Source organism: Mustela erminea, chromosome 18 (assembly GCF_009829155.1).
Source record: "Mustela erminea isolate mMusErm1 chromosome 18, mMusErm1.Pri, whole genome shotgun sequence".
In the NCBI taxonomy this organism is placed as follows: domain Eukaryota; kingdom Metazoa; phylum Chordata; class Mammalia; order Carnivora; family Mustelidae; genus Mustela; species Mustela erminea.
The window spans coordinates 28,683,151-28,707,801 of NC_045631.1; the positions used below are offsets into that span (position 1 = coordinate 28,683,151).

The following is a 24,651-nucleotide window of genomic DNA, read 5'->3' on the forward strand; positions in this document are numbered from 1 at the left end:
CCTGGAGGTAATGCTTTCAATTGACAAGTTGGATTTGTAGAGTTTTTTTGTGGTGGTTTTTTTTTAAAGAATTTATTTATTTATTTGTCAGAGAGAGCACACAAGCAGGGGAAGCAGCAGAGGGAGAGGGAGAAACAGGCTCCCGGCTGAGCAGGGAGCCTGAAACAGGAAGTGACCCCAGGACCCTGAGATCATGACCTGAGCCAAAGCAGTCGCTTAACTGATTGAGCCACCCAGGAGCCCCTGGATTTGTAGAGTTTTAATTCTTTTTTTTTTTTTTTTTTTAAGATTTTATTTATTTGACAGGGAGAGAGAGCCAGAGAGCACTAGCAGGAGAGAATGGCATAGGGAGAAGGAGAAGCAGGCTCCCCAAATGAGCAGGGAGCCTGATATAGGGCTCATCCCAGGACATTGAGATGATGACCGGAGCCAAAGGCAGATGCCCAACCGAATGAGCCATCCAGGTGTCCCAATTCTGAGTGTCTTTTTGAAAGATAAATCCCCATTAACTTTCATTTAGAGATTTAGCAGTCAGTTTGAATTGTTGGTAGAAATGAGATTTTAAGCATGTGGGGGCACCTAAGTGTCTCAGTTGGTTAAGCATCTGACTTGCTCAGGTCATGATCTCAGGGTCCTGGGATTGAGCCCTGTATGGAGCCCCACATCACATGGGGCTTCCTGCTCAACAGAAGTCTGCTTGTCTCTCTGCCCCTCCTCCCACTCATGTTCTCTCTCCCTCTTTCTCAAATAAATTAATGAAATCTTTTTAAAAAGTTAAGAAAAATAAGCTTGTGGACTTGGCATGGTTAATAAAGAGGTGTGCTATCTTAGATTATGTAGTCATGTTGGAAGAGAAAACTTGGTAGTGCTTATTAAATCTACCAGTTTTGCAGTTCCTATAAGAAGTAGTAAGACTGAGAAATGTGGAAAGCATCTGTATCAGTGACTTTTTTAGTTCTCCTTTTTTATTATTTATTTATTTATTTATTTATTTATTTTTAAAGATTTTATTTATTTGTCAGAGAGAGAGGGAGGGAGAGCAAGCACAGGCAGACAGAATGGCAGGCAGAGACAGAGGGAGAAGCAGGCTCCCTGCCGAGCAAGGAGCCCGATGTGGGACTCGATCCCAGGAAGCTGGGATCATGACCTGAGCCGAAGGCAGCTGCCTAACCAACTGAGCCACCCAGGCATCCCTTAGTTCTCCTTTTTTAAATTGAGTTGGAGCGCTTGGGTAAGCATGACCTTCATTCTCTCCCTCCATCCCCCATTCCCTTCTGATTTCAGGTACAAATCCTTATAATTGTGAGCCTCTATCACTGATTGTGTAAAACTCTTCAGATATGATGGAGTAAAATACAAAAAAATAACACAGTGTGAGCTGCTGATCTAGACAGTGTCATCTTAAATAACCTAGTGAAGGATTTGGTAAAATTTGCGTTTACTATTAAGGCAAAGTTGAGGGCTTTCAAAAGAAAATACAGTGTGTATATAGTTGGAATCAGAGAGTAGAGCTTAATTATATGAACAAAAAATGGCCAATAGGTTTTTATTTCTGGTGTCAACTCAGATGAATTAACTGGTAATAGATTCTTAGAGTGCTATACTGAGGAACTGAGTCTGGGGATGCAGTTAGGGGCAACATACATGGTTAGTTGGTTGGTTGGTTGGTTTATTTATTTATTTGCCAACCCTGAACTACATTTGGTTTAAGCTACTTGAATTATGGGCTTGTAGTGAGAGTAAACCTTAAAGGTTCATTACTGAGGTTAATTTGGTCAATAATTCTTTATATTGCCAATGGCAGAAAAAAGAATAGTACCCAATTAAAAGTATAAAATGATACCTTAGATGTATCTCAGATGTTAGCTCTTTGGGAGATGAATATTAGAGGAGGAAAAAGCATTTAAAAAGGGTACAGAGGGAATAGAAATAGGAATTTAAAACATTAAGGGTTTTATAATATGCAATATTACTAATATGTAAAATGCAAAAAAAGTATGTATATGATAACCTCTATAACACAGCTCAAGACACATACTCTTTGTGGTGGGTGATCAGAACCTGAAAATAGAAGCACATAACAAGGGGCGCCTGGGTGTCTCAGCAGCTTAAAGCCTCTGCCTTTGGCTCAGGTCATGATCCCAGGGTCCTGGAATCGAGCCCCACATCGGGCTCTCTGCTCACCAGGGAGCCCAGTTCCTCCTCTCTCTCTGCCTGCCTCTCTGCCTACTTGTGATCTCTGTCCGTCAATAAATAAAATCTTTAAGAGAAGCACATAACAAATCTTGAGAAGAGACTGGGTGTAGTTCTGGATTATATACATTATGTAGAAATCCATAAATTTATTGAAGCACAGGATAAATTTAGGTGAGTGAAAAAAGAGAAAAGTCCTATTTTTGAATATTAACTAAAAATTGTCCCCACTGGATACAATCAATAGATGCTATATTTCTGACTGCGATTTAAAAATGGTGCAGAAAATAGTTATAATAGTGATAGAGGATTTCAATCATCTAAATATCTGTAAAGATCTTCATTTATTTAAAAGAAGTATCTGGGGGCGCCTGGGTGGCTAAGTGGGTTAATAAGCCTCTGCCTTCAGCTCAGGTCATGATCTCAGGGTCCTGGGATCAAGTCCCGCATCGGGCTCTCTGCTCAGCAGGGAGTCTGCTTCTTCCTCTCTGTCTGCCTGCCTCTCTGCCTACTTGTGATTTCTGTCTGTCAAATAAATAAATAAATAAATAAATAAATAAAAGAAGTATCTGTAATGAGCAATAATTACATTGAAGGTAGAAAGCTAAGGGAGCTTTTACTTTGGATCACAGAATTACAAACAAAGAGAAATGACTGAAAGGTTGTTTATAGACCTTGAAAAAGGAAATAATATTTTATTTTTTTAAAGATTTTATTTATTTATTTGACAGAGAGAGATCACAGGTAGGTAGAGAGGCTGGCAGAGAGAGAGAGAGAGAGAGAAGCAGGCTCCCTGCCGAGCAGAGAGCCCGATGTGGGACTCTATCCCGGGACCCTGAGATCATGACCTGAGCCGAAGGCAGCGGCCCAACCCACTGAGCCACCCAGGCGCCCCAAGGAAATCATATTTTAGATTCAATAGCCATTTTGGGGAATGTTGGATATAATGGATCTTATACATACTACTTTAAAAATGAGATAGTAGGAAGCTTAGAGGAATTTTCATGATCAAAATGTGGAAGAAAAGGGAATGCCATTTCTAGAGAGTTGTATAACCAGAAATAGTTCTATAAGACCAGAGGTTTTTTTTTTTAAGGTTGATTTATTTATTTGAGAGAGAGAAAGAGAGCAAGCACACAGAGGGATAGGGAGGAGCAGACTCCCCGCTGAGTAGGGAGCCCAAAACGTCATTTGATCCCAGGACCCTAGGATCATGACCCGAGCCAAAGGCAGATGCTTAACTAACTGAGCCACCCAGGTACTGGAGCTCAGAGTTTAAAGGACATGTAAAGTAGACCTCATAAAGGAAGTATAAAACGAGATGTATTAGTCATAGGGACAGAACTGTGAGAATACTTAAGAAAGCCAAAGGCTTAAGTCCAGCTTCTGAAATTTTCTAAATAACTAAAAGGTCCTTTAAATTATTTTCGGAACATAAAGAACAAAAAAGGGATAAGCCTATTAGGGCAAATGGTACTTTATTTATAGACAACAGAAAGGAAATAGAAAATCAAGCTGTTCAGGTATTTTCTTGATATAATCTTTATCAAGGTGCATAGTTTTTCGCTTGCAAGGACAGAAAATATATTTGAATTGGTAATATTAAAAAAGAGTACATGGGTTGATAATACTAAACAACAAATGGGGAGATGAGAACAGAAAAGGAGGTGAAATGAAGGGAATACATATTTCCTTATCTTTTTAGTTAATATGAAGACATTAAAGTTTTTCTTTTTGAAGATTTATTTTAGAGGGTGACAGACTATATGAGCAGGGGGAGGGGCAGAGGGAAAGCTGACTCCTTGCTGAGCAGAAGGGGGAGAACCATGCTGGGCTCCACCCGCCCCCCTCCCCCAACCTGGAGATAATGACCTGAGCCAGAACTGAGTGGGCTGCTTAAGGACTGAGCCACCCAGGTGGCCTAGGCTATTAAGGTTTAAATACACTTAATTATAAAGGTGACTGCCAAAGACCAAACCAAACCAAACAAAACAAAAACTAGATTTGTTCCAGAATAAAAATTAACAAAACAAACCCCTAAAACAAATATAATTCAAAAGACATTAAAAATAGAATGGTGTGCCTGGGTGCTGGGTGGTGCAGTCAGTTAAGCGTCCAACTCTTGGCTTAGGCTAAGGTTGTGACCTCAGGGTCATGAGACTGAGCACCGCCCCCCCCCCCATTGGGCTCTGTATTGGGCATGGAGCCTGCTTAAGTTTTTCCACTACCCCTCTTGTGCGCACTCTCTCTGTCAAAACAGACAAACAAAAAAACAAAGAATGTGTGATATTTCACTGATGCTCTGAAATATTTGTGTTCAGGAAGAAAATTTTCTACAAGCTTTGGATTGGTTGATTCCTAGAAAAATTCTTTGAAAGTTTATGAAATGGATGGTCTGAAATCCCTTGACCAGTTATCACAAAGAGAAACATGGACTCACAAAGTCTCTCCAGAACCATTTCCTGGTTTTTTTTTTTTAAGACTATTTATTTATTTATTTGACAGGGAGAGAGGCCTGCAGAGAGAGTGGGGGAAGCAGGCTCCCCGCTGAGTGGAGAGCCCCATGGGGGATGCAGGGCTCCATCCCAGGACCCTGGGATCATGACCTGAGCCGAAGACAGAGGCTTTAACCCACTGAACCACCCAGGCGCCCCTTCCTGTTTTTGAGTTAGAAGAGGGACATTCTGTAACAATATGGGTTTCAGTAAGGCCCATGATTGTTTTTCATTTTATGCATGTGAACATTTTTGGTAAATGTTGGCTTGATTAGCCAAACCAGCTGGGCAGCCCAGTTGCCACATGTGGCTACATAAATTAAAATGTAAAGCAATTAAATAAAATTAAAAATTCATTTCTTCATACTGATTAGACTGCACAGATACAGAATATTTACCATATCACAGAAAATTCTGGATAGCACTGCTCTAGAGATTCTTACTCTGTAGGTATGGTGTGTTCCAGATTTGGCAGTCTCTCTAGAGATGACCTATATAGTTAGGCAGAGTTTTAACTTTAATTCCTCATGCTGCATCTCCAATAATTTCCCCATTAACCCATTATTTTAGCTAGCCTGTTGGTTATTGCAATGTGGAAGTCCTTTATAAACTTCCTTTTGGCTTTTCTTTGCCCCTCTGCTTTTGCTCCTACCTGCTCTTGGTGGATACTGTCTGCTGGGTAGTTTTCTCAGCATTTGTTCTCCCTTGCTGCCAGATAGGATACCGGCCTGGAGATGTGTGCTATCCCTCACTCGTGCCCAAGGCAAAGTTGGTGCTTTCCTCAGCTTCCTGGGGTGGTATCTGACTGGCAAGAGGAATGGATTTTCCTTTAACTAACATTGGTTCAGGAATGGATTTGTAACTCATATGGCATGTGAGAAGGGAAAGTTTGGAAGTAGGAAGTTAGAGTTTCCTCACTGCTGAGAGACCTGTGGGAAGAGAAAATACTTTTTTAAAACAGTGTGTATAGATATGATTCCTAGCACTGCTCGGGCCATTTTCTAATCATCTGAGAATAAAGCCACCAGGCAAGGATATTAGATAAGGTGGAAAAAATGAGTCTTTAACTGAGCTGCTAAATAAACCAGTCCTGAAGTCTGTACTTTTTCTGTATTTATTGTGCAGTAATAAATTTTATTATTAATCCATTTTGAAATGTGTTCCTGTTACTTGCAGCTAAAAAATCTCAATTATCCTTCAAAATTTAGCTCAAGTCTCCAATTTTGAGGAAACTTCCAGACTATCTTGTTCACATTTCTTTTTCAAGATGCTTTTAGAATATGGCATTCAAATGCGACTTCTTTAGTTTTGTTAAACTACAGCCCTTAACAAGCCTGGTTGGGCCAAGTCTTCAAGTCACCCCATTTTGGGTGCTAAATTTATAAATGAGGAAGGTTTGGATGATCCCAGACTCCAACCATACTAATCGTCCTTCAGCTACTAAGTCTTCCCAACTGAATTCCTCTTTGAACCATCAACAAGCCATCCCCACTGTGCCCTGCCTGAATTTCTTATCCCAATTCCATGAACATAATAAAATGGCTATTGTTTCATTAAAAAAATAATTAAAAAATGACAATCCTTAAACTGTTTGGTCTTGTTTCTTCAACTTAATTGCAAGTTCTTTGGAAGCTCAGACATGAAAAGTACCTTGTATCTAGATAGCCAAATCTGTTCTTATCCCTGCCTTCCAAAATTTGTGCTCATAGACATAGTATGAGTTTATGGAAATATAAAAGTAGAAGTTAATTAAATTAAACATGTTTTAAAGATTTTGAAATATTTTGTCATTTTCTTTTTAGCTGTCACCACTGAGTAAAGAAGAGCAAACTGCGGCAGAACAATTAAAATCTTTCATGTCAGACTTATGAAGAAATGGACTTGCAAAAGGGAATTCTGATGAAGAAGAAATCCATTCCAGAAAGATTTAGGAAGATGTCTTGTTAGCACTTGATGACTAGAGGTGGGAGGATGGAGAAGAAGATTTGGTTGTGGTCACTGGATAATGACGCCTTTTACAAGAGAGGGAACTATAAGAAGGGCAGATATAGGAATAAAGTTTAGCCAAAAGGATGGGATGGGAATAAAGAGATTTAAAAATAAATATCACATGTAATTAGTCTTATAATTTCAAGCAAGGAAGTCATATAACTCTATTTTGCATCTGTTTTTGTGTAGTTGGGATAACATGAATGTCGTGGCCTATCAAGAAAGGATATATGTACTATCAGATGTGAATGAGCATGCTTTGGAAACTAAAGGATAGAAAAAATATTTGTATTACATTATACATATGTATATAATTTTATTTTTGAAAAATTTGATTATAGATAATGGTCACATTATTGATGAGACTGCTAGTATGTGGCCTCTAGTCCTCCACAGAAGCTAACTTTGGTAATAATAAATTGGCTTTTCTGTGATAGCCTTACTTTTTTTTCTCTATTCCTTCTGCCTGCTAATGTTGAGCAACATGAACCGTGACTTCAAATATTGTTTCAGACTGTCTCTTTTGTATATCGACACTACCTTTGTTCTCCTTCAGCCTGTATTACTGTTAATTGTTCATTCTATATGGAAGCTAAGAAAGAGAAATCAGAGGATCACTGGCAACTGCTGCTTGCCATTGTGTGTGTGTGTGTGAATATCCCTATTCATTTTTAAATAACTCTTAGATAATTATTGGCAATAAGGTAATCTAGGGACAGATGTTAATCACAGGCTTATTTATACTAGCAATACACACACATACCTAGCTAATGGCAGGTAAACAGGAAAATAAATCATGGTGTATCCATAAAATAAGAGGTGAAGCTGCCAATAATTTATTACTGTTAATGTTCTGGGAAATGCTGAAGTTATGTTAAATGGGAAGAGGGGAAGCAGAGATTTCAGTTTTATAATTAAGATTGGGCTTTGGAGTCTGAGATGTAAATAGCAGGTTTTAAATTCTATGGGATCCTGAGCAAATCACTTAACTTCTGTGTCTCAGGATGACTGGAAGCACAATGAATGGTAAAGTGTTTGAGTTTGATAATTAGTAATCCTTCAGTGAATATTTCTGTATATGTAATAAAAATGAGGCATTGAAAAGACTAGGAAAAATGCATCAAATATTCTGCAGGTTATAGAATTATACTTTCATAGAATTAAAAATTTGTTATGAGCATTTTATTTGCCCATTAACAAACTTGTAATAGGTAATAAACAGGGTTGGGAGAGTAGCTTCAGTTGAAATTGTACTGTGCAGTTTGAATATTTAAAGAACAGAAAACTCCTATTTTTTAAGTTACAGAGAAATAAGTTACATTTCAGTAACACATTTTTTTCAGTACTCGGGCAGTTAATATTAAGGAAGTTTTTATCCTGGAATGGCTCTGGGATGTGATGTTGATTGGTGGAATTAAAAAATAATAGCATCATACTACTATCGTATCATAATACTAGTATCATAGCAAGATCCTGGAGTTTATCCTCTGTGACTTTCTTCACAGTTGTGTTTTAAATGTTGGTTCTTTCCCTCAGTCCCCTGAAAACTGTTCTCTGCGTACTTCTCTATAATATTCATTAGCTTCCCAAGTTTCATTTATTGACTCTTCATGGTTGATTCCCGGATATAACTTCTTCCATTAGCTCTAGATACAAATTTCCAATAAAAATGTCTACCTGAATATTCAAATTGATTATGTCCCAAGTACTTCCTGATTTAATTTTGTCAGTGGGCACTGTTTTGTTACCTGGAATTAAAAAGTCTGCATCCCTTTATCTTCTTAGTCAATAAAATCTTCCTGAAATGTTCTTAGTATCCAACCTCCACTTTATCTTCACTTTTACTATCCTAATTTAGGTCTTTTATTTCTCACCTGGGTAATTATTTTCTATGTGACTATAGTGTTTTTAATGTCTTAAGTTGTAATACAAATTAATTTTATCTTTTAATACAAATTTAATTTTAGGAAATTAAAAAATACAAGTATGTCTATTCTCCAGAAATTATCTGCAGTCTCTTCAGATGTTTGTACATATATGCAAATTAAAAATAATTTTTTTTTACAAAAATAAGTTGATACCATATGTTGTACTGCAGCTGCAATTAAGTTTTTTTATTATAAATATATTTTGGATATTTTCATGACATACATCTGCTATTCCTTTGAACAGCTGTAATCAATATATGGATATACCATGATTTTTCCATTTTCTTATTGCTAGGCATTGATAGACTGTATAATACACAAGTTAGATTTGTCCAGGCGTGGGTGGGGAAAGGCAGCTGGGTTGCCCCTAAGGAATTCTGATGGAGCAAGATCGCAGGTTTCCCAGCTCCATGTGGTGGCTTAGCATCCTCCCTGGACTAAATTCTTTTTTGCTTAAATTAGCCAGAATCTGACTTTGTGGTTGCAACCAATGACCCCTAATTGTATAGGTTTTCCAGTTTTTCCATTATTATGAACTACTGCAATAAATCTGAACATTTTTGGCTTCTTGGGCAAAATACCTATTAGTAAAATTTTTAAAAAATATTTATCACATGTAATAATTTGTCTTTTTTCACTTTTCATTATTCCTTGAATCCCAAGCACAATACTGTGTTCCATAAATTACTTATTATTTAAAAAAATTTGTTTTAAAGATTTTATTTATGTATTTAACAGAGAAATGGCAAGAGAAGAAATACAGGCAGGGGGAGAGGGAGAAGCAGGCCTCCCGCTGAGCAGGGAGCCAGCCGGGGGTCTCGGTCCCTAGACACTAGGATCGTGATAGGAGCCGAAGGCAGGCGCCCCCAAATAATTTTTTTTAATTGAGGTAAAATTCACGTAACAAGATTAACCATTACCCATTATCAAAGTGTACAGTTGAGGACGTTTTAGTGCAGATGGTGGCATGCAAACATCACGACCATAAATAATTTCTAGTTAAAGACCTTTTCAGTCACAGATTAATCTTACTAAATTAAATCCCTGTCCATGCCTCGCATAGTATAAAGGAAACTGTTGCCCACTATTAGAAAGTCCAAATCTCTTGATACTTCAGAACTTTCAAGGTTATTGTTGATTCTTTACATGTGCACTCTAGATTGGATTAAGTGTAATAGTTTGCAATAAATCACAAAGGAAAAATTAAATACAAATTAAGAATTTGATGTAAACCCTTTGTCTCACCTTCAATTCCTGCTATCTTTAGACCTCGCATGACAGAAAATTGTATAAAGAACACGCCAACATAGGAAAGCTGAACACAGTTCTTGCACTTTCCATTGTCCCATAGCTACAGCTCACCTAGGGCGACAAGAGATGCAGTGTGGAGCGGTGTGGATCTGACCTCTACGGTTTGTGGCTCCATTCTCCCAACCCTGAAATGAGAAACTATACCAATCTAGGCTTCACAGTCTGGAGCTCTGAGTCGGTGGGGTGGAAATCTCAAAATCTAGAGCCCGGGATTCCTTCCAGGGAAAGAACCACTAGCCTCGAATCCTATCCACCAAGGTTTCTTAAAGGTGCGGACCACAATCCACCTGGCCAAATCAACGAGAGTGGCTGTTGGAGACGCTGATTTCGTGGTACAGCACCCTAGAATCACGGAATCTGAATACCTAGGGGCGTGGCTGCGGAGTCCGTCCCACCACCACTCCAGGTGGTTCCAGTCTTTGGCGCGCTAAATTTGAGACCGGTGGAGCGCCGCCCTTCTCGGGAAGTGGGGCATGAAGAGGCGACGCGCATACAAGCAGAAAGCTCTCTACCGCCTGCGACTAACTGAGGCCAAAGGCACGCATCCCCGCGGCGGCTCGCAGCCAAATCTCGTGTGCGCCCCCGCACCGCGGGAACTTGTCGCCCGCCTCTCTTCACTCCGCGCCCCTAACGCAGCGTCCTGCGCGCATGCGCAGCGCGCCTTCCTTCGCCGCCGCGCCTTCAGCTGCCGTGGTTACGGTTGGTGTTTGCGAATTCCCTGCAGCACCTTCTTCGCTGGAGACCAGCGCCGCGGGGCTCTAGCCGCAGTTCCTTACGCGCGCGCCCGCGTCACGTGGTGCGAGGCTGCCTCGCGGTTGCTGGCGGGCGGCTTAGCGGTGAGGAAGGAGCTGGGGCCACCGCTCGCCTCTCCCACTGCGCCCTAGGGCGGGTGCGCGGATAAATATGGCGAAGTGGGGGTAGCTGGCTCTGAACCCTACGCGATGGGGCGCGCAGGTGGGACGGTCGTCGGAGCCCCCTGACGTGGACGCCGGGCTGTTCTCGTTGGCTATTTGACGGGGCGACCTCGGGCCGGCGCCCGATAGGTCAGACCACGGACTCCGCGGGTCGTCGAGGGCCCCGCCGAGAGCCGGAGGCAATGGATGAACAGAGCGTGGAGGTGAGGCAGGTTGAGAAGGGTGGTGGTTAGTTTTCCCCCGCCACCCGCAGATCGTTCTTTATTTGGGGCGCCCTGCCCCAGTCCTCCACCCTGACGCTGCTGCTGTGGTGAAGGCTGGCCCAGTGCGAAGGACGTGGTGTTAGGTCTGCAGCCCTCCAGGTGCCTTGTGTTCTGACCGTTTCCGAGGTGGTGCTTCTCCTGGCGTTTCTGGATGTCTTCGCTCCGGTGCTCATTCCCAGAGGGTTTTTGCAAACTGCAGCCTGGGCAGAGCAAAAGTGCAAATTCATTAGAAATGCCGTGCACTTGCTACCAGTTCTTGCGAGTTCTTGCGGGGATCCAAAACTCCCTTCAAATGGAATCATTAATTCCCTCTCACCGGTACATTTTGCAGACTTCTGCCCTTCCTAAATTGAATGAAGATATACAGTTATTATCCTTTTTGTGGTTTTCCAAAACAGCCTATTTTATATCTCACGCTTTTGAGTTCTGATTTCAAATGGTTGGGATATTTACGTAAAGGCCAGGAACTTAAAAGAAGATTGCTTACTGGACGTAATTTTTAAAATAATTGTCAAATTTTGAACCATCTTAATACTGAATCTTCGCTTCTTAGTAAGCGGCAACTGTATTACTGGGCACTTCACTTGAAAGTAGTTCACCCAGTGGTCTTATTGTCCATCCCCCGCCAGCGTCTGCATCTCACAGGTTCTTTCTTGTTCTGCAGAGTCATGATTAGACTCGTGAATAATTTTCTCTTTAATTTCTCATGCGAAAGTATTATAAAGGTTTTGTAGCGTTTTCTTGGTTTAGGAGAGTTTCATTCTCTTGGGATGGAGTAAAAATAAATGTGATTGTGGTAAAAATAAAATTGAAATGTACAATAACCTACATTTCATTCTATTATTGTTATTTTGTCAGTTACTTCCTAAATGGTTTCACCTGGGGCTTGCAAATAACACTGTTTCTTCTATTTATTTTTGTAAAGCCTTCATGGGGCTACCACTAACATTCTCAATAGGGGCAGAATCTCAGGCTCAAATAAGATGCTAATTGGTTGGAGCATCAGGGCAGAAAGCCAGATTTCTGTATTCTGAATTAGTTTCTCTCCTGGTCAAAGTATACTGCCATTAGAATATGTATCTTTTCTAAAAAAAAAAATTTTTTTTTTTATTTTAAAGGCAGCTCACCCCCCTTAGGGAAATTGCAGGACAAATAAAAAGTTCATATTTTTCACTCATAGTCCAACTTTTTTTCTTTTGTCTTTTCTTTCTTTCCTCCTTCTTTTTTTTTTTTTTAATTTGAAAGAGAAAGAGAGCGAGCACACAAGCAAGGAGGCGCAGCAGAGAGAGAGAGAGAAGCAGGCTCCCGACTGAGCAGGGAGTCCAGTGGAGGGCGAGATCCCAGGACTCTGGGATCATGACCTGGGCCTGAGGTGGAGGCTTAACAGACTGAGCCACCCAGGTGCCCCCTGCCTTTATTTTTTTTACTGTTTTATATCATAAGCATTTTTTCTGTATCAAATAATTCAAGAAGTATTTCTAGAGACTATTAAAATCTATGTTAAGTGTCAGTTTTTTTAACTGTCATAATTTAATATTTTAAAATTTGGGCTACAGCCACATTCTTGCCATTATAATTTATGCCTTATTGGAAATACTGGTGCATAAGACTGTGTTTGCATTTCATGCCCTTTCCTTAGAATAGAACCATTGTGAAGCTTAGAAAAAAGAAAGCGCTTTTTCCAGGAGATTTTCTGAGGCACCCTGGATTTTGACTAACCCAAGTACTGATGTGGAATTTTTTGAAACAGATGATGTCAGCTCAAATAAATATAAATGTTGAATGGATAACTTTAAGCATGCTTTTTACTTTTGATTCAGTATCTAACTCTGGTGGACCTTACATCTTTTATTTTCAGAGCATTGCTGAGGTTTTCCGATGCTTCATTTGTATGGAGAAGTTGCGGGATGCACGCCTATGTCCTCATTGCTCTAAGCTTTGTTGTTTCAGCTGTATCAGGGTAAGTTGTATTTCTTTTTACATGCTCTTGGTGTATATAGGACATGTTGTAAAAATTAACCATTTTGTTTTATCTTTTTAATTTTACATTTTGTGCCCTTTTCAAAAATACCTTTTTTTTTTTTTTTTAGGTTTTTATTTATTTATAACAGAGATAGCGAGAGGGAACACAAGCATAGAGGGGCTCTATGGGGGCTCAATCCCAGGACGCTGGGATCATGACCTGCGCCAAAGGCAGATGCCTGATGACGGAGCCTACCCAGGCACCTCTTAAAGCATGTCTTAAATGAATGTTCCTTAATAGGGAGACCATCAGTGTATGTTACTTGGTACTGTGGAGGTTAATGATCAGATGATTACTGCTATGAAATGTCTAGAAATCAAAACCCACTCTAATTTTTTTAAAGACTTCATTTGAGAGCGAGCATACAGGTAGGGAGAGAGGAAGAGAGAGAAGGAGAAACAGACTCCCCACTGAGCAGGGAGCTGTATGGGGCTGGATCCCAGGACCCTGGGATCACGACCTGAGCTGAAGGCGGATGCTTAACCTGCTGAGCCACGCAGGTGCCCCCCAAACCCACTGCAATTTTAGTATATTTACATTATTAAATAACAAGTACTTATAAAGTGGTTGCCTGTACTGTGTTTGGGGTTGAGGAATTCTAAGATAATGGTGAAGTGCTTGCCCTTCTAAGATAATGGTGAGGAGCTTAAATCTCAGTGAGAGAATGGACTCTTGATATTTGAAGAATGTATAGTGTCAAAAGAGGCACTAACAAACTGCTGTGAGACTCAAGAGGGAGAGTTTATACTGTTAGAGTAAGGTGGAGAAAAAGCTAGTAATGGCTTCAGGGGCTAAGATTAAAATCCTGGAATCTTACAGTTATAAGAGACTTTAGAGATTAATCCATTGGCTTTAAAACTTAAATGTAGGTGAGCTCCTCAAACAAAATTGTGAGGAAGTCTAAGATGTGAAACAGAAGAATTTCTTTTGGTGTGAGTTGGGGGGGGATTCAGTAGCACATATGCAGATCACAGTTGAAACCTTTCCTGCCCCCATACTCTTAGCAGATCATGTCCTTTACTGAGAAAATCAAAACCACCTAACATGCTTTTCACCTCAAAATTTCTCTGTGGTTCTTTATTCCTACCTAAGGAAGATAGATATCCCTTTGTCAAGAGTACTATCTGGATCACATAAATTATTTGCTTCTAGTCACACGGCTAGCAAATAATAGAGCTGGATTTGAATCCAGGAAGTCTGGCTCTAGATCCTGTCTTCTTTGCCACTACACTGTGCAAAAGACCTAGGTTTACATATCATCCTAGTTCTCCCACTCGTAAACTGAGAAACTCAATTTTTATTAGCCTATTTCCTCATAGAATGAGGTAACAAGATTTATTTCACAGGATAGTGGTGGCATTAAATGAGATAAAAGGTAATTTAGAAACTGTAAAGTACTGTCCACTTGTAAGGAGTTAAAATTTTATTGTTAAAATAGCAACTAACCTGTCATTTGTTTCATAAACAGTGAAGTTGAAACTAGGGAAATTAGGTAATTGGCCTCTATCAGTGTAGTTAATTAAGTGGTAGAGTCTGTGTCTGAGCTTGGCTGTTTTGGTGAAGGTCCAGTATACGGATGACCTGTGAATATTACCTAAACCTTATTGATTCTTCATTTCTTCATCGTTAATTCCATCTAGTCCTTAAAGCCATAAATTTTTTTTTTTTTTAAAGATTTTATTTATTTATTTGACAGAGAGAGAGATCACAAGCAGGCAGGCAGGCAGGGAGAGAGAGGAGGAAGCAGACTCTCCGCAGAGCAGAGAGCCCTATGTGGGGCTTGATCCCAGGACACTGGGATCATGACCTGAGCCGAAGGCAGAGGCTTTAACTCATTGAGCCACCCAGGTGCCCCATTAAAGCCATAAATTTTTTAATATTGCTGCTGGCATTCTATACTTAGAAGTGTTTGAGAAAATTTCATTTACTTTGGGAAATTTGATTTACTCTTGCAGGTTTAACTATGATCTTTGTGTGTATGGCTTTTAAATCTATTCCTTTGGCATATACCTTCCAGCATCTTGACTGTTGTTCCAGATCAAATTCTGTTTTTTCAAATGGATTCTTTTTGACTTTTTGTTCTGTTCTGCCAGTCTCTCAAACTTGAAACCCTTTACACCAATGATATTTAAGTTTTGTCAGTTATTATCTCCTGTTGTCACTTATATCTGTCCTACCTATCCATTTTTTTTTTTTTAAGGTTTTATTTGAGAGCGAGTGAGTGAATACGAGCATGAGCAGGGTGAGGGGCAGAGGTAGAAGCAGACTCTTGGCTGAGCAGGGAGCCTGACACAGGTTCCATTTCAGCATCCTGGGATCATGACCTGAGCTGAAGTCAGATGCTTAACTGACTAAGCCACCCAGGTGCCCTGGTACCTATCCATTTCTATTATTACCATCCTAGTAGAGAAATACAGACATTTATTATCTTGTGCTTAGATAATTATCATTACCTTTTAATTGATATGTCTTCTATATCTCTGGTTTATTTTATATCCTGTTGCCCTATTGACGTTTTCCAGTAATGTCATTGTTTTTTTCCTTCTCAAGCCTCAAATTCATTGTCTGAATCTCTTAGAATATTACCTTTATATTCAGACCACCTGGATAATCTGGTTCTAAACTTTCTTTCTAAAGCTGTCTCAGTTCCTGAATGTACCATAGATGTGTTTGTTCACTCAGCACATATTAATTATATGCCTACTTGGAGTTAAGCATTGACATCCCAGGGAGTTGACTTATTTAATAGTTTGTTTATAGACAAAAAGGTAAATAGACGTATGTTAGATACCAGTAAATGCTGTGAAGAAAAATGAAACTGAGTAAGGTATAGAGTGGGGACTTTGAGGAGGATACGGGCAGGTTGTTAGTTATTTTTAGATAGAGTGGTCTGGGAAGGTCTCTGAGGAGATGACATTTGAGCAGAGACCAGAATGGAATGTGGGAATGATGTGAATATCTAGGGGAAGAAAGTCCCAGGCAGAGAAGTCAGAAGAGGCAAAGGCCCTGAGAGAAATAGCAAAGAAACCAGTTGGCTGGAGCAGAGTGGGAAGAGGGAGATGGAAAGGAGATGAGTTTGGAGATGTAACTTAGGGCCTTGATAAAGACCTTGGATTTTATTTTAACTATGATGGTGACCCTTGAAAGCTTTTGAATGATACAAAATAATTTTCAAAAACTATCACTTTGGCTGGGTGTAGAAAGTGGACTGCAGGCAAGTGGGAGAGGAAGTGAGGAGACTAGTTGGGATGTGTTCTATTAGTGAGGGGTGAATGGTGATTTAGACTAGAATGCTAACAGTGGAGGTGGTGAAAAATAGGGCAATTCTGGATGTTTTGAAAGTAGAGCCAATAGGTTTGCTTAACGATGGGACATGAGGAAAGTTTTATACAACATTTGGATGAATTAATGGTTTTCTATTCTGAGATAGAATAAATTTGGGGAAGGACAGGGTGAGGTTGAGTAGATTGTAGATATACAAGTTTTTTTGTTTTGCTTTTAAGATTTTATTTGAAGGAGTGAGAACAAATGTGCGCATGAGTGGAGTGGAGGGGCCGAGGGAGAGGGAGAAGCAGACTCCCCCCTGAGCAGGGATCAACATGGAGCTCGATCCCAGGACTCTGGTATCATGACCCGAGCCAAAGACAGACATTTAACAGACTGAGCCACCCAGATGTCCCATTTTTTGGACTTTTATATAAATTGAATCTTACAGTATGTTTTCTCAGGTGTCTGGATTTTTTCACTCATCAAAATTAGAAATCTGTCTTGTGTGGATCAATAGTATTCCTTTTTATTGCTGAGCAGTAGCAGCCCATTGTATGGCATATGCCATAAATTGTTTATCTGTTCACCTGTTGATGGACAAAGGGGATGCTTCTAGTTTTTGGCATTTATACAGAAAACTGATATGAACATTTTTTTAAAGATTTATTTTATTTGGGGCACCTAGGTGGCTCAGTGGGTTAAGCCTCTGCCTTCGGCTCAGGTCGTGATCCCAGGGTTCTGGGATGGAGCCCCGTGTTGGGCTCTCTGCTCAGCGGGGAGCCTGCCTCCCCCGGACCTGCCTCTTTGCTTACATGTGATCTCTGTCAAATAAATAAATAAAATCTTTAAAAAAAAAAATGATTTGACAGCATGCACGCTTGCAAGGTGAGGGTCAGAGGGACAGGGAGAGACAAATCTCAAACAAACTCCCTGCTGAGCATGGAGCCTGTCTTGGGGTTCAATCTCATGACCCTAAAATCATGACCCAGTCTGAAATCGAGTCAGATGCCTGACTCACTGAGCCAATCAGGCACCCCAGTAACATACTGTAGTTTTGTAGTAAATTTTTAAATCAGGAAATTGAGTTCTATAATTTTTTTAAAAATTGAAATAAATTGACATAAAAAAGTTTTAGGCTGGGGTGCCTGGGTGGCTCAGTGGGTTAAGCTTCTGCCTTCGGCTCAGGTCTTGGGATTGAGCCCCACATTGGGCTCTCTGCTCAGCAGGGAGACTGCTTCCCCCTCTCCTTCTACATGCCTCTCTGTCTACTTGTAATTTGTCTCTCTCTGTCAAATAAAATCTTTTTTAAAAAAAGTTTTAGGTGCATAAGATTACTTTCAAGATAGTTTTGGTTCTTTGAGGGTCCTTTAAAATTCCATTTCAATTTTAGAATGGGTTTTTCTACTTCTGTAAAAAGTATCATTGGGATTTTGATAGGAATTATGTTGATTCTGTAGATTGCTTTGGGTGGCATTGTCATTTTAACAATATTAAATCTTCTAGTGCATGAACATGGGATGTTTTTCCATTTATTTAGGACTTCTTTCATTTCTTTCAGTGGTGTTTGTAGTATTCCTTGTATAAATCTTCAAATCCTTGGCTAAATTTATACCTAGGTATGAATTCTTCATTCCTAGCATATAGAAATGTAAGTTTTTTTAAAAAATATTTAATGTTTAATGTTGTTGATTTTTGTGTTCTGCAGTTTTGGTGAATTTGCTTATTAGCTTTAACAGTTTTTTTGTGGACTCTTTAAGGTTTTCTGCTGACAAGATTAGGTCATTGCCAACAAATAATTTGACTTTTCCAGTAGGGATGCTTTTTATTTCTTGCTTAGTTGCGCTCTGTGAAATTTTCAGTATTGTGTTGGATAGAAGTGGTGAAAATGGACATCCTTGTCTTTTTCCTGATTTTAAGGAAAAAGTTTTTATTGTTGCACTATTGAGTATGATATTCACTCTGGATTTTTAAAATATTTTATTTATTTATTTGACAGAGAAACAGCAAGAGAGGGAACCCAAGCAGGTGGAGTGGCAGAGGGAGAAGCAGGCTTCCCTGTGAGCAGGGAGCCTGACATGGGGCTTGATCCCAGGACCCTAGGATCGTGACCTGAGCTGAAGCCAGACACTTAATGACTGAGCCACCTAGACACTTCCCCTCCCCCTGCCCCTGGATTTTTTTAAAGTATGGTCTTTATCAAGTTGAGGAAATTCTCTTCTATTTTTCTTGAGTGTTTTTATCATGAAAGGATATCAGATTTTGTCAGAGGCCTTTTCTATATCAATTGAGTTGATTGTGTCTGTTTATTCCTTCACTTTATTAATGTGCTGTATTATCTTGAATGATTTTTATATGTTGAAGTGTCCTTGCATTCCAGGAGTAAATCCAACTTGGTCATGCTATCTAGTCTTTTTAATATACTGTTGAATTCAGTTTGCTAAGCTATTGTTGAGAATTTCCCTAGCACAATTTTGCAGAGTAGGTATGTTGATTTCTCTTGTTTCATATGAGTAAACTTGAGCTCAGTCATATGTCTGGTATCATGTAGCCGTTAAGTGCCAGAGCTAGAAGTCAGACTCCGGTCTGAATATTGTCTAAAGCTTGTGATTCTTCCATTTTAATGGAGAGAAATTCTTAAAGTGAATATGGGACATTGCTATAGTATAATATTTATTTTCTTTAATAATCATTGTACATAATATTATATCACTGGTTCTTACCTTTCATTTTGGTTTGGGAGAAACGCTGGTTTTCCCTAAGTATTAAAATAACCATATTTATTTTATGATTAAGTTAGATTGTGGAGTATAAGGTAAAAGTGCCACAAGTATTCAGAGATGGGAAAGATCACTAACCTGGGATAGGTAGGAAAGTTTTATGGACATAATTAGTGGACATTTCCGTGGGATAGCACATGGAGGAAAGGGGCATATTAGGAAATACAGAAGTATGCCTAGAGTGGTGTATAGTGTAGCAGCAAGCCTGATTTGACTGGAATGGAGAGACATATTTAAAAATATGGGCAGAGGTTGTTGGGAAGATGGCAGAGTAGGAGGATCCTGGGCTCACCTCTTATGGCTGGCTGCCTAGAGAATACCCACATCAGCATAAATAATCCAGAAAGTGACCTGAAGACTGGCAGAACAGATTCCCCGCAGCCGGATATAGACAAGAGGCCACAACAAAGAGGGTCCATCCCCTCCAATTAGCTCTTGGCAGGATCTCATCAAAGCAGGCCACAGGCCTGGCTGTGTGCAGGCAGTCCAAACAAGGGCCAGCACCACTCCAAAGTGAGTCCTGCTCCAGGGAGAGGGAAGGAAAACCACACATCAGTCTGATTGTGACCCTAGCACTGGGCTGGGAGGCAGCTGGTCTGACTGTAGGCCCCACCCATCAATACAAGCTTGTCAGAGAACAATACAGGGAAAGTGCCCTGCAGGTTGATGCTACTTCATCTCTGACAAACACCTGGTCTGACTCAACTCAAGCCCAAGGCAGTCCCAGACTGGCCCACTAACACCATAGGTACCAGACTTGCCCTCAATAGGCAGAGAGCCACTGCAGACTGGACTGAAGGCAAACACAGCTTGGCCACAACAGTAGGACACCCCTGTAGCAGCACATATAGGAGTCACCCTGGAAGCACCATTTCTCGTGAAAAGGCATTGCCCTGTGGCGCACTCCAGGACCTCTTCATAAAGCTACTACTTTTAAGTGCAGGAAACATAGCTGACTTTTTTAACACCTAGAAACACACAGTAATAGACAAAATGAAGAGACAGAGGAATATGTCCCAGATGAAAGAACAGAACAAAATCATTGCAAGAGACCTAAACTGAATGGAGGTAAGTAATATATCTGATAGTGAATTTAAAAGTATTGCTCATAAAGATACTCACTAGAATTGAGAAGGGAGTGGAGGATCTCCAGGAGACCCTCTATAAAGAGATAAGAAACCTAGAAAAGAACCAATTAGAGATAATGAACTCACTAAATAAAATTAAAAATAGACCACCTGGAATAAATAGCAAACAAGAGGAAGTAAAAGAATGGATTAGCAACCTGGAGGACGGAGTAATGGAAAGTAATCAAGCTGAGCAATGAGAGGGGGAAAAACAATATCCAAAATGAGAACAGACCCAGGAAACTCAGTGACACTGTCACATGTAACAGTTGTGTGATAGGGATTGCATAGAGAAGAGAGAGAAAAGGGAGCAAAAAATTTGAAGAATTAGTGGCTGAAAATTTCCTGAATCTGGGGAAGGAAAGAGCAATCCAGATCTAGGAGGCATAGAGGGCCCCCAACAAAACCAACCCAAAGAGGTCTGCACCAAAACACAAAGTAGATAAGATGGCCAAAAGTAGTGATAAAGAGAGGACTTTAAAAGCAGCAAGAGAAAGGAAAGCAGTTACATAGAAGGGAAACCCCATAAGGCTATCAGTGGATTTTTTTTAGCAGAAACTTTGCAGGCCAGAAGAGAGTGGCATGATATATTCATAATGCTAAAAGGAAAAAAATCTGCAACCAAAAATACTGTATCCAATAAGGCTTTCATTCAGAATAGGAGGAGAAGTAGGGTTTCCCAGAAAAAAGTTAAAGGAATTCATGACCAGGAGCGAAACCAGCCACATTCCTATCACACACAGTGGCTTCAGCCTGTGAGTCCCAAATCCATAGTCCAGCAGCTGCCCTTCTGCCCGAGTCAGCGTGCACTGCTGGCTACCTGCTCAATGCAAGTAAACACACACTTTCACCTCAGAATGACACATTGAAGAACAATACATACAGCATGATTCTGGTTACTAAAACACCCCTATTCCCCAAATGAAAAATAAAAATATGGACTGGTTATTCCCTATCACTCCCAGCTTTTTTTTTTTTTTTTAAGATTTTATTTATTTGAGAGAGCGCTCACGTATAAGCAGTGTAAGGGAAGAGACAGAAGGAGAGTGAGGGGGGAGAATCTGAAGCAGACACCATGCTGAGCACAGAGTCTGACATAGGGCTCCCTCTCACAACCCTGAGATCATGACCTGAGCTGAAATCAAGAGTTGTATGCTTAACTGACTGAGCCACCCAGGTACCACCCATTCCCAACTTTTATAGAGCTTATGGTGGAGCAGGGCAGAGGAGACCCAACAAATAAGTTAGGGTAACAAAGTGTTATAAGCACAGTGAAGGGAGAAGTACAGGTTGTTGTGGTAATCTGTAGAGAGTCAGGGCAAGCTTTCTGGAGGACGTGATGTATAAACTGAAATCTAAAGGATGAGTAGGAATAATATAGTTGAAGAGTGGTGTTGAAGAATATCCTGGGCAGAGAGAGGAGGCTTAACCTTGTTGGATCCCCTAGAGAGAGGTAGATGATGAAACTAGAGGGGTGTGGGCTGAAACCTGCCCTAAAAGAGTACTATGGATTTAGCAGAGCATTTTTTGAGAGGACAAAACCTGACCCAAATCTTAGGTTTGCTGAGGGACCGAAGAAATGATCAAGGTTATTAAGAACAGAGAAATCCTTTTGTGTCATTTTCTTTTTCTTCCAGCTTTATATTCTTTGCTGTGAAGTATCCTTCTCTTTATTATGTTTTATTTTTTATAATTCTTTAAGGTTTCCTTGGAAGTTTCATTTCTGAGTTAATTTGACTTTAAAAGCTTATGTTCTTTTATAGAAGTAGAAAGGGATAAATAGAAGTAACAGCCATGGGGAGTACATAGGTATGAGATTATGGTTAGTTATTTACCTTGAAACCTTTACTAGTCAATTAAAATATTTAATATGTAACCAAAAAGCTATTGTTTTTGGAAAGGCATTCAGAAAATCTTAGTATCTCCTTTGTATATGATATAAAACTCTTTCCTATCCAGTAATAATTAAAACAATTACATTAATAAAATTTGAAGCTTAGTAGAGATATTGCTTTCTTATAAAAGCTTTTTATAATTGTGAAGAAACCAAATTATGCAGATATTACATTACTGAACTATAGAACTCTTTTAAAACATAAAGTTTTGTATTTCTTATTCATTTTTTAGGTCTGATTTATATATATGCATATTATATATTCTTCAAAATTAGTTTACTTTTCAGAAAGGAATTTAATAGCACCTTAGACTTTCTGAGGGATTTTATGAGAGGTTAGTTAGAAGTAAATCATCACTGGTTTATTTTTAGAGTGTCATTGTTTTGTGAAGATTATCAACATCTTCATTGTGAGATCCAGATAGTCTTAGGATCACTTTCTTTCCTATGAAAAAATAGCTTCTTAACTATTTTGGAATGAGTTCTGTCCCTTTGAAAATTTGTCCCCATCATGATGGTAATGAGGAGATAGTAGACTGCTATTTCTATAAGTACCTTTATAATTAATACAGGCACTAGAGAGTTAAACTCATTAAATTTGGTATATAAGTAGTATGTACAAATTAAAGTAATGATGTTTCTATAATCAAAATCTAATTTTTTACCTCCTTAGCGCTGGCTGACAGAACAGAGAGCTCAATGCCCTCATTGCCGGTAAGTGATTTTCTATGATTATTTGTGAATTTGGAAAAAAGTAAGGTGATGGGATTAGAGTATGCCATAATACTCAAGAGTTTTTTTGCATCTTGCTACATTACTCCTCGTGAATACAGCGAAAGAAAATAAGCACTCTGTCTAGATAAAGAAATGCAAACTAAGTTATTTGACTCAAAATTATGTAGGATGGATTACAATATTTACCTTCTTTTAGAGAAACATCGTGTAACAACTTTTTGTAATTAAAATTGAAGTTTTCTGTTTCCTTAGTGGGGGTGAGAAATTTTTTTAAAAAAGATTTATTTGAGAGCATGAACCTGCATGGGCGGGGGTTGGGGTAGAAAGAGACAGAATCTCAAGCAAGCTCCATGCCTAGTGTGAGCTGAACAGAGCTCAAACTCATGACCCTGACTGAGGTTGTGACCTGAGCTGAAATCAAGAGCTGGATGCTTAACTGATTGAGCTACCCAGCTGCCCCTAAATTGCAAGTTTTCATTAATAAGATAAATACAGTAATAAGTCTTCTATTTCTGATACTCCCTGCCTGATCTTTTCATTAAATAACATTTTCAAAAGAAATGGTTAGATTTCATATCTATTTTTTTAGACATTTTTCTAGGAGTATACTGATATATATACATATAAATTTTTTCTTGAAACACAAATGATATAATACTACTCTGGATTTTTTTTTTTTTTTTCATATAAAGTATGGTGGGACTTTCCCTGATGATAAGTATATATGTATCATTTTTAAAGGAGTGTGAGTAATCACTCTATGACTTTATGTTGATTTTCTTATACTTATATTCAGAGACATTTGGGTGGTTTCCATTTTTGGTTTTTTTATATAATGATGCCAGATTACATGAAAAGAAATTCCTTCCTAATAATAGATACAAAATTGCCTTTTTCTCACATTCTTGCCAATACTGATTATTAGTCTTTTTTTGGTCATTCCATTAAATGAAAAAAGGGATCTCTTTTTTTTTTTTTTTTTTAAAGATTTTATTTATTTATTTGACAGAGAGAGAGATCACAAATAGGCAGACAGACAGACAGAGAGATGAGGAGAAGCAGGCTCCCTGCTGAGCAGAGAGCCCAATGCGGGACTCGATCCCAGGCCCCTGGGATCATGACCTGAGCCAAAGGCAGAGGCTTAACCCACTGAGCCACCCAGGCGCCCCAAGGGATCTAATTTTTAATACCCTTTTTAAATTGTTGAAACTGAGCATTTTTCAAAACATTTAGCTACTTATATTTCTTTTTTGCTTACACCACCTCTTCACCTCATTTGATTGCACATTTTCATTTATTGTTTACTTTTTTCATATTCTTTAAAAAAAATTTTTTTAGTTTTTTAAAGATTTTATTTATTTATTTGACAGAGAAAGATCACAAGTAGGCAGAGAGGCCGGCAGAGGGCGGGGGGCGGGGGAAGCAGGCTCCCTGCAGAGCAGAAAGCCTGATGTGGGGCTCGATCCCAGGACCCTGGGATCATGACCTGAGCTGAAGGCAGAGGCCTTAAACTACTGAGCCACCCAAGCGCCCCTTCATATTAACGCTTAAGAAAACCAGCACTATCAAATAGAACTTTCTGTAATGATGGAAATGTTCTATAGCATTGCTGTCCACTAGATACATTGGCAGTTGAGACTTGAAATTTGTCTGGTGTGACTGCAGTGAAATTTTATTCTTATTTAATTTGAATTAATTTGAATTTCTTAATTTTTTATAAAGATTTTAAAAAAAA

At 39.3% G+C, this 24,651-nt stretch overlaps 1 protein-coding gene across 10 annotated transcripts in view; it reads left to right on the top strand.

Annotated features, from left to right (window-relative positions):
- TRIM37 (tripartite motif containing 37) overlaps positions 1–24,651 on the top strand; it is a 180,276-nt gene that overhangs the window by 32,492 nt on the left and 123,133 nt on the right. For 6 of the 10 annotated variants that reach the window (XM_032322412.1, XM_032322415.1, XM_032322413.1 and 3 more), the window contains exons 2-3: positions 12,952–13,053; positions 22,855–22,895. In XM_032322412.1, coding sequence (XP_032178303.1) covers positions 12,952–13,053; positions 22,855–22,895 — 143 coding nt within the window. Of the gene's footprint in view, positions 1–10,581; positions 11,034–12,951; positions 13,054–19,594; positions 20,229–22,854; positions 22,896–24,651 lie in introns of those variants that run through there. The other 4 variants (XM_032322414.1, XM_032322416.1, XM_032322420.1 and 1 more) reach the window with 3 other exon arrangements.